The sequence below is a fragment of the Phodopus roborovskii genome, unplaced genomic scaffold (genome assembly GCF_943737965.1).
Source record: "Phodopus roborovskii unplaced genomic scaffold, PHOROB, whole genome shotgun sequence".
Classification (NCBI taxonomy): Eukaryota; Metazoa; Chordata; class Mammalia; order Rodentia; family Cricetidae; genus Phodopus; species Phodopus roborovskii.
The window spans coordinates 121730-136321 of record NW_026126148.1 but is presented as its reverse complement, the minus strand read 5'-3'; the positions used below and the strand labels follow the sequence as shown (position 1 = coordinate 136321).

Below are 14592 nucleotides of genomic sequence, written 5' to 3'. Positions count from 1 at the left end.
GGCAACATGCTACATCAGAGTGTTGAAAGCATAGTAAGATTGATCACAGTGTTTTTCTTAGAAGTTACTTAATTCTGAACATGGTATGTAAGCAGAATGCCATCCTTTTGTGGTACTGGGTATTGAACCTAGAACCTCATATACGCTTAGGCAAGTAAGAGCTATAGCTCTGACACTGTAGAAATGTTTTTCCTGAGAAATGCTGTTAGAAGCTTGCCTTCACAATCAAACTTTGACTCAACCTGTAACCAATTTAATAATGTGCTTTGAGATAATTTGTAACTATAAAGTAGTTGTCTAAAGTTTGAAAAATATATTAACATTACAGTATTATATTATACATATAACAGAAAGAACCTCATCTTTATGCTTATAATTATTGTGTATTATTGACTTGTTAATTAATTACAATTGTTACTTTCATTTCTTCCCAGATAATATAAAGACTTAGAATATTCTCTGCATTTCTCTTTCCACCTCTTAATGCTTTGTTATATAATTGAATTAAGGATGTGGCTTCTGTATATTGGTTGTAAGTTATTTCCTTATTCAGAAGAGGTTAGAATCCATTAGCTCAAAAAACTGTTGGTTGTGGGGGGAGTTTTTCAAAGCCTGATGATGCCAAACTCAAATATTTATATATTCAATTATTACAAGACCGGGCGGCGGCAGGCGGAAAAACCGTACTCCTTACAGGAGCATGCCAAGATTTTTGGTTATATGTGGGCTAGGCATTCTCTATCCACTATGAAACTGTAGCGAATGTTTGCTAACCTCAAGTAAGATAAGCCCTGGGCTAGAAGACCCTAAAGTACTACTAATGCTAGCCTCCAGACCTCTGTGCTTCGTAACAACATCACCTGGACATGTAAGTCTGATCTTACATCTTATTCTGATTCTCTTCTCCCCATGGAAGTCCTTGTCCCCTTTCTTTTGGGTTGGTTCCCTTACCTTAGCCTTCACCTAAAGCCCCCGGAAGGTTTCCTGCTGAGACAGTGCCCCCAACCCCAGGCTGGTCATTTCCCTTCAGTATGAAGACTTGTCCTTGTTGCTAACGTGAAGTTCATTGTGTGCTACTGCCACCTTGTGGTTATCTTCTCCCTCCCTTACACATAACTATATTACTAAAAGTAGCAAGTAGTGAAGAGAAAGGGGGACAGCTGGGTGATGATAAGGGGTTCATCCGGTCAAAAGGAAAACTTTGGCAAAAATGATCCTGGAAGACCATAAATGATTGGGGCTCACATTTTGGAATGTGTATGCATCAGTTAGATAAATGTTCTGTGCTATTTTGTAGTTCAGTCACCATTTGTGCCTCATGAACCTGCCCAAGTTGTAGCGCCATATTTTGTAAAAACTCACAATTGATTTCTGGTGTCTACCTGTCTAAAGAGGGGAGTCGATCAGCGTGCCTGGGTTTCATGTAGGTAGGCAGTGGGCCTGAGTAAGCTACAGGAAGAATGCCTGCCGCTGAACCAAGAGTGGCTTGCCTGCTGACCCCATAATGAACTATGGTGAGAGGATCTCCCCGCAATCAGGCCAGTTATTTGGGACACTCTGAGAGGACATCCTCATCTCCGTGGATGTTATGGCAAATACAAGACAAGGGAGCTGAGGCCAGTTTCCTAAATTTTACTGTAGTAGGTACCTCTAAAGAGTTAGTTCACCTGTGAGTGGATGCACTTGCATTTGCCTTTCCAGGAGGCATCATTCCAATCCTTCTTCCAAGGGATATTGAGGCTCCGTTGCTTATGTCAAGCCAGCCAAAACTTTGAGTTGACTAAAGGTAAAGTTTTTTGCTATCCTTCTGAGGACTCTGCAGAGATGACCATCCATCTGAACCACCAGTCCAAACCACCAGTTGTGTTTTGGGCTCTGTTATAGACTGCTTCTTACCAGGATTTTGTATGGAGACACCATAGGATCTTAGGCTTTGTGAACAAAAACAAAGGGAAGGGGTTTAGGGGAAGAAAGCAGCTGTCCTCTATAGGAAAAGACAGCATAGTATCACCATGATAGGGATGAAGATTTATCCTCGCTCTCTGTGTATGTGTGTGTCCAGCTATTTCAAAATATAATTTTTAAATGTCAGCAGAAGCAGGTGGATCTCTGAGTTTGAGGCCAGCCTGATCTACAGAGTGAGTTCCAGGATAGCCATGGCTGCACAGAGAAACCCCATCTCAAACAAAATGCCAGGCATGGTTGTTAATGCCTGCAGTCCTAGAACTTACCAAGAGTTTGAATCTAGGAAGACATAGCCTTTCCCCCATACTCAATTTTTTTTCATAAGTACTTAAATGTTAAATCAAGAAAAAAAAAGTGGCTGCCCAGCTGTAAGGAATGAATCTAGTTAGAGAAAGTTTCAATAACCAAGGCTATAAAGGAACAATTGGTTTTTCACATTTAGACTCCCCCTCACGGCGTGCCCGCGCCCACGTGTGTGGGTGTGTGTGTGTGTGTGTGTCTGTCTGCCTGCCTGCCTGCCTGTCTCTCCCATATTTCCTCCTAATATTTTTCAAGATTGTGATACATTGTTATTAACAATAGTTACTATGTTGTCCAATAGATCCCTTGAGCTTATTCATTTTATCTAACTGCAATTTTGTATCGTCACTGTCCATCTTTTCTACAGTCCCCCTTACTGCCTAACCCCTGCTGACCACCCCTCCACTTTCTACATCCATGGGTTCAGATGATGTGATGTTAAAGTTCTCATAACAGACTGTTGAAACGGTCAACCTAATTGCTAGCTAAAGTCAAATCTTCCTCAATCAGCTTGGATGGAATTAGTTGTACAGCATGATCATGTTGAAATTCAGTCCACCCAGTTGTTTCTCATGGGGTGCTCTGACAAATGGAAGTCTTTTATACTAGTATTGATGACTAACCTAAAAACAGTTCAATAGGTTGTGTCTGCTCTGGATTTAATAAAAGTTCATGAAAAATGAACTCAGTCAAATGTTGCCTACGAGTTCTAATAAACACTACCCTGTTTAGTTCAAATCAGTCACTGCAAACAAATGACTCTATCCCACTCTTAAGCCATATAACCCATTCCCAGCCAAGACAGTTTATTTGTGAGCCTGGAGATGAAAGGGGAGGTAACAGAGGACTCCGAGGGATGGAAGTGGGCCTAAATTAGATGACACCTTTTAAAACAGTAGGCAAATTCCAATTCTTTTTGGGGGTTAGAGTGCAACAACAGGTTTCTGCTTAAGAAACAGTCTTAACTTCTTGCCTGCCTCTAATTAATGCTAGTGGACCCTTCAATGTTAGAGGAACTAGTAATAGCTGAAGCAGGCTTCCCTGGCAGACAACCATTCTTTACACCACATTAATAGTAGTTTGGGTTCCAAAATACACAAGCAACAGTGACTTCATCTATTTGCCATAGATATCCAACCATCCCTAATCACAGGAAGTATCATTATCAGGGAAAAGATAATAAAGGTGACTGCCTGATTAGCTATAAAATTGTCCCAATTTCTTTAGGAGATACCTGTATTCTGATTGTTGTCAGCAAAAATATCCCTTTTCTAGTTATTGGAATGGACTGTCTCGGATAGGAGGTGACCTCTTCAGACAATGCTTGTATGTTACTGGTAGGCACTGTCTGGCATAAATCGTTATCTGGAGGTGGAGAGATGGCTCAGCAGTTGAGAGTACTGGTTGTTTGTTCAGGGGAAGATTCCAAGCACCAGCATGGCAGTTTCCAACAGTTCTTAATTCCAGGTACAGGGGATCCAGTGCCCTTTTCTGGCCTACATCAAAACCAGGCTTATATTCAGTCCATATATATTCAGGCAAAACACTCAAGCACATATAATTAAAACAAATCTTTAAAAAAGGAATCAGTAAACCTTAATTAGTAAAAATTCTCATGGGATTGAAAAGAAGGCTCAGTGGTTGGGAGCACTGGCTGCTCTACCAGAGGACCTGGGCTCAATTCCCAGTACACACATGGCAGTTTACAACTATCTGTAACTCTAGTTCCAGGGAACCCAACAATCATGGCAAAACACCAACGCACATAAAATAAAAATAAATAATTTTTAAAAGGTGACTATGTCACAGTACTTGTTGAGTCTGGGAATTAAAAATATTGTCTATCATAGAGGTACCAATTTTTAATCTGACTATTCAATTCTCAGTGTGGCCTGTGCTTAAATTGGGAGGAATTAAGAAGGCTGTTCGGCTCGTTAGTGAACATCTACTGGAGAGTGTTAACCTTAGCGAATGCCATTTTAAAAGCATGGGTAAATACTTGGGTCTTAGCTGATATGTTCTGTGAGCTAAAAAATTCATAAGCAAGACTTTTTTCATTCAAAGGATAGTATCACACTTTTCACTGTTATCCATGGCATACTTCAGTCATGCTGGGCATGTACATGCCCCACAGTCCCACTAGAAGCTCAGTTTGGGTATTACATCAATTGTCTTTATCTCACAGGATATCACAGCTGTCTACATAGAGGAGATGAGCAGTTACCATACATAAGGCAAGACCCTTCCTGGCTGTTAAACATGGGAACTAGATTTAGAATTCTATTCCGAATCTTGTAAAGTATCATCTCCTAATCTTTCCTCTTGGTAGGACCAGTATTTGATAGGAATGTATGGAGTTAAATGCCAAAGCTATAGAGGTCAAGCAGTGGTGATACACCTTCAATCCCGGCAGCCATAGAGCTAGGCAGTGGTGGTGCATACCTTTAATCCCAGGATTTGGGATTAAGAGGTAAACAGGTATCTGTTAGTTCAAGGCCACACTGACATGCACATGAAATTTATGCAGTCCTAAAAGAAACAGCCCACACAAAGGATCATGTAGTCTAAAGTATAATTCAGGTCTACTCTTTCCCTTTTGATTTTCTGCCCGGATGATCTGTGCACTGTTGAAAATGTGTGAAAGTCTTCTACTATTATGTTCCTTGTATCTATTCCATCAGAACATTCAGTAATTGCTCTTTGTAATGGTTGCTTCAAAGTTGAGTACACATACATTTACAGTTGTTAGATGCTTGGCCGTAATAACCGTTAGCTTATCTCTTTGAATGTTTGTTGTTTTTTTTTTCTTAGTCTATTTTACTTGATATGTTAGCTACCCCTACTCTGCTTTTCCTTCTATTTGCATTAAGTAACCTTTCCTATGTCTTCACTGTCAGTGTATGTGTGTCCTTACTAGTAAAGTGAATTATTTGTAGGCAACATATAATTGGATCTTATGCTTTTATCAATTCAGCCACTCTATGTATTTTAGTTTGGGAATTTAATTAAATTCTATTAAACCAATTATTAGGAGGTAAGGATTTAATTCAGCTATTTGGTTCCTGAGAGTTGGAACTGGTGGGTCTCTGAATCTTGTTTACCTTTGGCTCTTTCTCTTCTGTTTGTTTGCCTTGGTGGCAACTTCAATGTGATAGCATTTGTTTTATCTTATTATAGTTTATTATTATCTCTTAGAAGCCTGTTCTTTTCTAATAAGAGACAGAAAGGGAGTGGATCTGGATGGGAAGAGAGGGGAAAAGGACCTGGGAGGAATAGAGGAAGGGGAAATCATAATCAGGATGTATTGTGTAAGAAAAAGGAGCTAGTTTTCAAAAAAAAAGATAAATGTTATGATGGTGACAATGCACACACGTACACAATGTGTTTTATGCAAATGTTTTCACCCACAACCCATGGACATGTTCTCAGTATTTTTTTCCATTCTTAGAACAAGTATACACTCTTTTAAGGCATTTAAGTTTTGTTTTTGTTTTTTTTTTTTTTTTGTTTTTTTGGGTTTTTTTTTTTTCAAATAGAAATTTCTTAGCCAGATGGTGGTGGCTTACACCTTTAATTCCAGCAGGTAGTTCTCTGAGTTCAAGAGCAGCCTGGTCTACAAAACAAGTTCCAGAACAGCCAGAGCTGTTACATAGAGAAACCCTGTTTTGAAAAGAAAATATTTTTTTTTGTTCTAAAATTAGAGTTCACCAAATATCTTAGCAATGTACAATATACGAAATTGAAATACTGAGACTTAAGGAGTGATGTGCCAACCTTTCCTAAGTTAACTAAAAGCTAGAAAGTTATGAAAAATGGTTCTCATGCACTAACTGAATGTGTTCTAAACTGAATGCTTTGTTACACTTGTTTCAAACATGTAAGTATCCTATCTCAAAACTGAAGGGTTTAAACAAAAAGGAGTTGTAATGGGTCTGGGAGAGATGAAGATGTTCTAAAGAGACACTTAAGTGTCTCTCATTTTGACTATGAGACGACTCAAACAATGCCCCACCAAAGAAATGGGAATTTCCCTAGGAATCTCATTCTAGGAGAAAGAAAAGCACTTTAGTCAGAGGGAGAAACTTCTGGAAAGAGGTTTCACAGTTCTAATAATTTGTCAGATCACCTCACAGAATGAGACAATGATGGGTTAGTGATGGGAAGGACCACACCTTACCTTGGATGTGCATGTCTTTAGCTCTCAACTTAAACTTTAATCTCACATCAAAACCTAGAAGTTGGATTGGCAAGGTTCACTGAATTGCTCTGTCCCTCTTCCAAATGTGGACCCATTAAAGAAATTCACCAGAAAACAAAAGGAGGGAGGGTTGGAGGAAGGGGAAGAAGAGAGGGAAGAAAGAAAAAGAAAGTTCTTTATGAAGAATCAGCACCCCGTATATCTTGACTTTTCAGTACTCTAAATGAGGTAACCCTGAATTGACTGTCACCACAATTCTCTATTATCACTTTGTCTCATGCCCTAGGATAGCACTTTTCTACTCAAAATCTGATTTTCCAGTTCAAGTAACCAAATCTCGTCCTGCTGATTTTTCTTTCATCAAAAACAAAACAAAACACAAACAGAAGACTGTAAACATCGGTGTGGAAGATTGGCAGAATCTAATCTTCAGGGAACTTTTCATTATTTTTGTAGCACTAAATATGATGTTTTAAAATAAATAATAGAAAAGTATGTTGAGTACTTCTTGCACTAATTCTGCTTAATAAGAGCATTATTTTACCAAGTTGCAGTAACATTGTTGATACTCAGGGGAGACCTGCCCTTTCCTGAACATAAATGGAGGGGGAGTGGCTTGTGGATGGGCAGAGACCGGGTGGAGGGAGGGTCTGTGAAGAGAGGAGAGAGGGGAAACTGACTAGGATGTAAAATACATAATTTTTAAAGAGTATCATTTTAAAGATAGCACAATATATCCACCCATTTTATAGATTGCTTCCAAAGGTTACTACAATATGTAAATGTATGTAGATAGAAGGTAGAAGAACTAAAAGACAGCATCTTCACATATAATTATTATTTTTAATTGTCATTGTTATTTGTACAATTTTTGCAGGCAGCTGTGCTTTGCTCATTGATGTTGACTGTTTTGACATTTTTAGAATATGAACTGAATTCATCATTTGTCTCAGCATGCTGTGTTGTTTTAATATCTTTAGACATAGTTTCAGCAACCCTTAAGGCAGAATTTAATGAACTGGTATTTCCTGTCTAAAATATACAATACCCAAAGTTCTGCAAGTGAATCTAGTTAGCCCCTCAACCTGAAAATGATTTTGCTCTTTGGGAGCTCTAAGTTGGCAAAGTTGTATATAAATACTTTTGAAAAACAAACCATTTTCTGACCTGTCAAGAAACAAGTGAGTACTTCAGAATATAACTCAAATTTCTTCTAGTATGAAAGTGCCTTCACTGATGAGTTGCAGCCGAACTTTCTGGCCTTGTGACACACCTCTGACATCTACATTCTTCCCTAAATATGCATGGATCTACTTATGATTTCTGAGTATATGGCTCTTATTTTTAGATTTCTGTGTTATTCTCAGTGTGAAATCTTTTGTAACTGCTGTGTGCTGCTTATAGTCTTCAAAGTCACTTTATTCAGGCTTTTTCTGTTCAATGTGCCTTGACCCATTCATGAGAACTGATTTTACTTTCTTTGCTTCACACTATTTACAGTTTAAATTAAACAAAAATTTTGCAGTTATTTCTGATTCTAGTTGGTGTCTTTGAGAATAAATTTTCTTATTTAAATTTCATTATATAAAAACAAACATGTCCACATGCTTTTTAAAGAGTTGTTTTGGAGTGGATTTGTGTGATCTATGTTCATTGCTTCCTCTCTTGCTATCTCCTTGGACAAGATATCATCCAGGAAACAATCAAATCCCTCAGTGCCGGCTCTACATGACTTCTGACTCCTGCTCTGTTATTGTATCCATTCCTTATTTCAGAAGATTGTACCATGGTCAGTGTTGCCTAAGCATCCATTGGCAGATTACTCTGGCAATGTACTATTGACAAGAGTCACCACAGAGAGACAAACAATGCTGGGTCAGTTTAAGGAGAAGGAGATCATACCATTGGGAATTGAGTTATACAATCACATTAATATAACCGCAGACATTCTCACTAAAGCTAGAGTTCCTTTTTTAGTGGTTATAGCATTCAGGCTAAGCTGTATTCTAAGGCAGTACTCACACTAGGCAAGTGTTCTACTACTGAGCCACATCCCAGTTCTAATATGAATATTTTGGAGAGATCCTAAAATAACATATAGTGGAGATAGTAAAGATCACACAATATGCAAAGAGTTTTTATTCAGGGCTGCTTACTACAGCAAAGAGAACCACTGTTACTTTTGTTTTAGTAGAGACTCAGTGGCAAGTAGAGGAGTGAGGAAATTTTGTAGCGGGAAGGGGCAAGACTCTGTTATGTGTCCAGACTGGCAGCCATTAAATTGGGGAAGCTGCAAACCAGCTAACTAGAAATGGGGCATCCAGGTAATTTCTCGGAGTTATATAATTGACTGTCTCTTGTTGGACCAAAGTTAGAAGCATAGACAAAAATTATGGAAGTTGTTAATTATTAATCAAGTCCTGGCTGTTTGAGGTCGATTGTTACAGAAGTTATTCTTTAGCTTCCTAGATCATTACTAATGTCAGCTAAATGATATCATACAAGGTATTATTTGAAGGAGGTGGATTTCCAGGGCTGTTTATTGTAGATAAAAGTGTTATTTTTCTGAAAAGGTTGCCAAAAGCTATGGATTATATTTCTACTTTCATATATGGTCCAACCCTTGCCAATTTGTGTTTTCTGTCTCTCAGTGTACATCTCACATACAGCAATGAGACCAATAGTATTCAAGCTGACCCATGAAGAAATATGTTGGTGTTCTGGTGCCTTAAGGCTGTTAAAACTATATAATAAATGAATTCTCTGGAAAAGATTCTTTGTGAGTGGATATGATTGAGCAGTAGGTGGTCCTTCATTGAAATATGGCCACATCATAAGAAGGGACAGAAATAGACCAAATGTATGATATAGCTAGTGTTTATTTTTGAAATAACATGGCCACCTCTGAGGATCCCATGTGTGACTATTCTATAGTACATGGTATAATTTTATGTGTAGCTACCAAAGTAACTTTATTTAAATTGCCAAGAATTCATGTGAAGTCTATTGCAGGCCCATGAAAGCGACCTTTTTCGTGTGCTTGACAGTCATCAGGAAACGGGCTCTCGTGTACACCAACATGAATAAGAAGGAACGCTCAACTTCCAAATCTACACATGTCTTCAGATGCAGCACTGTATAAGATGGCATATTTAACTGCATTCTGAGCTTGCTTCTGCTTCTGGACAGCCTGATTTTAGTACACATTGTAGCAGAATCCATCTCTTCTGAAAACACCCCCCACACACACACACACACCCGGCCAAGCCTCACGAAGATGAGCCTGCCTTCCAAGCCTTGGACATTCATCATTTCATTCAGAGGCTAACCAGACACAACTATTTGGGTAATGGTGTGCTAGGCCCATAACCAATTTTGTGGACCCATGTACCAAATGCAAGGTGGATAACATAAAACCTTGTCAAAGTATGACATCATATGATCTATTAAAATCAGTTGGTGTTGCACTAAGCCACATAAAATTATCTTCACAGGAACATACAAAGTACTGTTAGCATAGGTTACCATGTAGGCCTATAAGGAAAACAAATGATTCCCTCTCCTTCCAGTCCTGGGCAATGTTTCCTGCACTTGACTGTGGCTCAAAATTCCAGTTGCATTTTAGTAACTAATAGAAAGCTCCCCAAAGACTTGCCTCCATAAACCAGGCTAATTGCAGTTTTCCAAAATGAGGTTTCCTAATAACCCCCATAGTGCTAACTGTCACAGGATCCCTAATTTTGGATGTGGCTGGAATAGTACAATTGCAGGATCCCACAAAAGAGATCCTATTTTTCTGAATAGGTAAGGGTTGGGACTGTGCAGTGAAATTACCTGGGTAACTACAGGTTTCCTAATTAAAACTAAATCCCAGGCCTTTGGCTCTTTGGAGAAGGGGCAGGTTCTCATAGCTGGCAGCCATAAGAGTTGGGGCTTCAGTAGAGAAAATGACAAAGGAGACAAGGGAAGGGATGAGAGCTTCACCCTTCCACGCAGCATGCATATTTTTCCTCATAAAGGCTTTTGAGGACGATACAAATCCTAAAGACACTAACTACCAGTTTTGAAAACCCATTAAGTACCTGACACTTGAGTAGAAACCCTCTAATGGGTACCCTAACTAAATGCGTGCTAGTGTTACCTCCATTTTTATTCTCTGCCCATCTGCTTCAAGTTCCTTTTTTCACACTGCCAAAGCCTCCCTCCAGCTATTGCGCAGTTTTGGTGCAGAATCACCAGGTCCACTTTCACAGACCCACGGGAGGGGCTAGGTGGGGCGGGGTCGCCTTGTCGCAGAGCCCAAATGCGCCTGCGCGGACTGCGGCAGAAGGCGGGGTGTGAGAGGCGAGCATTCTCAGACTAGCGTTCACTGTTGGTTAGAACCTTCCTTCTTTCCCACCACCTCTAATTTCGGCTCCTGTGACTTGCTTGAAACTTTGCTTCTGGCAGCAGCATCAGCTTTACTGCTGGCGGCAGTGCTGGGCTGAGGCGCCTAGACACCTCGCGTCCTCTTCTGCGAGATCGCCGGCCTGCCGGTGTCAGCTTCCACACGCTGGTCGACAGGACCATGTCGCTGGTAAGCCAGAATTCGCGCCGCCGCCGCGGTGGAAGGGCAAATGCGCGCTACAGCAGCGGGAAAGGTCTCCCTGCTGCCGTGCCAGGCCCAGACGTCCCTCAGGATCCCAGCGATCCTCAGATCCTCCAGGGCCACTGCGCCTCTGATGACCCAGGCGCCTCCGTGCTGCCCACCCCCCGGGAGGGCCCAAGCACCTCTGTGCCACCCACTGCCTCAGAGGGCTCAAACGCCTCCGGGCAGCTCATCATTTCTGAGGGACCGAACACCTCCGAGCTGCCCATCTCCGGGGAGGAGGGCCCGGGCACTTCCCAGCCTCCTGCAGTCTCTGCGGGACTGAACACCGCTATGTCAATCTCTGCCGCAGAGGGCCTGAGTACCTCTGTGCCGCCCACTGCTCCTAAGGGCTCAAAGGCCTCTGAGCATCTCGATGTCTCTGAAGGGCTGAACATCTCTGAGAAGCCCCACTCCGATGAGGGCCCTGACGTGCAGCCCACCCTGGGCGAGGGCCTGGGAACCACAGTGCCGCCCACCTTCTCCGAGGAATCGGGCATTTCCGCGCCGCTTCCCTCTGATGAGGGCCTGAGCACCTCTGTGTCGCCCACCATCTCGGAGGGACTGAGCATCAAAGTGCCCTCCCCCGCTAGTGAGGCTCCAAGCACCTCGGTGCCGCCCATTGCCTCTGATGGACTGGGAATCAACCTGCCGCCCACCTCAGCTGAGGGCCCGAGCACCTCCGTGATGCTCTTGGCTTCGGAGGAACCCGGCATCTCCGTGTCGCCCCCCTCCGCGGAGGGACTGAGCACCTCCATGCCGCCCCCCTCCGGTGAGGTCCAGAGCACCTGGGTGCCGCCCACCATCTTGGAGGGATCTAGCGTCAATAAGCCGCCCACTTCCAAAAAGGGACTGCGCATCTCGGTGCTGCCTGCTGCTCGTGAGAGCCGGAGCACCTCGGCTGAGGGCCGGGGCACATCCCTGAAACCCATTTTTGCAGAGGGCTTCAGCATCTCGGTGGCTTCCTGCGCTGCGGAGGGATCCGCCACCTGCAGGCTGCTTCCCTGCAGGGAGGGCCGGAGCACCTCCAGGCTGCGCACCCTGGGGGAGGGGCCGAGCATCTCGCAGATGCCACTAGCTGCCCAGGGTCTTAGCGCTTCGGGAATGTCCAGTGCTGCTGACAACCCCGTGGCAGCGTTGAGCTGTGGCGCTTCGGTGGGCATGAATTTATGCAAGTGTACCTCCCTTGGTCTGCAAAGGGCCTCTGCTCCCGCTGTACGCCCGAAGCGTTCAGAAGCTTCCCTGGAATTCCAGGTCCTGAGAGACAGTGAGAATTCCAACTCCATTACCATTATGGGCCTTGGCACCGCCCACGTTGCTCTCACCCTGAAGCCTCAGGATCCTATGGAGCAAAACGTAGCAGAATTGTTGCAGTTTCTGCTGGTGAAGGATCAGACCAAGTACCCGATCAAGGAATCTGAGATGAGGCAATTCATCGCTAAAGAATATCGCAACCAGTTCCCTGAGATCCTCAGACGCGCAGCAGCCCACCTGGAGTGCATTTTTAGGTTTGAACTGAAGGAGCTAGACCCTGAGGAGCACACCTACATCCTGCTAAACAAACTGGGACCTGTGCCCTTTGAAGGGCTAGAAGACATCCCAAATGGGCCAAAGATGGGCCTCCTGATGATGATCCTGGGACAGATTTTCCTAAATGGCAACCAAGCCAGGGAAGCTGATATTTGGGAGATGCTCTGGAGATTCGGAGTGCAGCGTGAAAGAAGGCTTTCTGTTTTTGGGAACCCGAAGAGACTTCTGTCTGTAGAGTTCGTGTGGCAGCGTTACTTGGACTACAGGCCCATAACTGACTGTGTACCAGTAGAGTATGAGTTTTACTGGGGCCCACGATCCCACCTCGAAACCACCAAGATGAAAATTCTGAAGTTCATGGCTAAGATCTATAACAAAGATCCTATGGACTGGCCAGCACAATACAATGAAGCGCTGGAAGAAGATGCTGTCAGAGATGTTGCTAATGGTTGGCGGCCCATTCCTCGCTTTAGGAGGCCCTTTTTTGAGGAAGTTTCTCCAGAGCTACTGGCTCCTAATTCAGATGCTCCTGGCTACACCCAAAAATATTCTCCCCATTCATGGCCTGAGTCAAGATTAGAGAGCAAGTCACGGAAACTGGTCCAGTTATTTCTGCTGATGGATTCAACTAAGCTGCCTATACCAAAGAAAGGGATTCTGTATTACATTGGTCGAGAGTGCAGCAAAGTGTTCCCCGACCTCCTGAACCGTGCTGCTCGCACCCTAAACCATGTGTACGGCACAGAGTTAGTGGTCCTTGATCCCAGGAACCACTCCTACACCCTGTACAACCGAAGAGAAATGGAAGATACTGAAGAAATTGTGGACAGTCCAAACAGGCCTGGCAACAACTTCCTAATGCAGGTTCTAAGCTTCATCTTCATAATGGGCAACCACGCCAGGGAGTCTGCAGTCTGGGCCTTTCTGAGGGGCCTGGGAGTTCAAAATGGAAGAAAGCATGTGATTACCTGCAGGTATTTGAGTCAGCGCTACATAGACAGTTTACGGGTTCCTGACAGTGATCCAGTGCAGTATGATTTTGTGTGGGGCCCTAGAGCCCGCTTGGAAACCTCCAAGATGAAAGCCCTGCGATATGTGGCCCGAATCCACAGGAAGGAGCCTCAGGACTGGCCAGAGCAGTACAGGGAGGCCCTGGAAGATGAGGCCAATAGAGCTGAAGCCGGGCACCGGCCATTGGTTGTTCGCAACTTGCGATAGATGACTGTGTGGCAGTCAGAGTGGCCTTGTATGGCCGGGCCTAGAGCCCTGGTTCTCACGTATTGGGGTTGGGGGTATGTATTGTATTTGATATTTGTGTTCCAGTTCCATTTATGTATTTTCATATTTAGTTCTTGTTTGGTATCTTGAAAAGTTGCAATTGTTTTAATAATATTGTCCAGTAATGTAAATGTGTTTGACTACTTGCTGTCTCTGTTGTACTTTGCTCTAAGAGTTTTGATAGTGTTATAAAATGTTTTGGGAGTCTTTCCATCTTGTTTCATTGTCTAAAAGATAATATATAGCATATAGCTATAGATATAGGCTTTTCCTTGAAAGCTGGAAAAAAATCAGTAACGTGGTCTAGCTTCAGATGTTAAATATACAACAACTGACAAAGCATTAAGTTGTGGCTGGCTTCCCTTTCTGTCTGCTATTGTGTAAAGAATACTAATGTTTACCTGTATTTGCTCTGCTGTACTAAAATGTATTGAAAAATAAAGGTGTGATAATTAACAATGTTAATGCACTAAGTTATTCAGTAAATACTTATTATATTCTTCTCATATAACAGGACAGTAATGTATTTTGATTATAGTCTGATAGACATATACAAGATATAGCCCCTTCTCTAGAACTCAAGGACCAGACATTTTATTATGATATAAGCTATATAGTACACTATATAGTGAACATAATGGGGCTGGGGCTGGGACGATAAGATTGGACTCTTGATACAACATGAGGTAAATGG

At 42.6% G+C, this 14592-nt stretch overlaps 1 protein-coding gene across 1 annotated transcript; it reads left to right on the top strand.

The window, feature by feature from the left end:
* Window positions 1-10910: 10910 nt before the first annotated feature.
* Window positions 10911-14357, top strand: Magee1 (MAGE family member E1). The gene has a single exon (XM_051179548.1). The coding sequence runs from the start codon at window positions 11031-11033 to the stop codon at window positions 13836-13838; it is 2808 nt and encodes a 935-aa protein (XP_051035505.1). The 5' UTR covers window positions 10911-11030; the 3' UTR covers window positions 13839-14357.
* The last annotated feature ends 235 nt before the right edge of the window (window positions 14358-14592 follow it).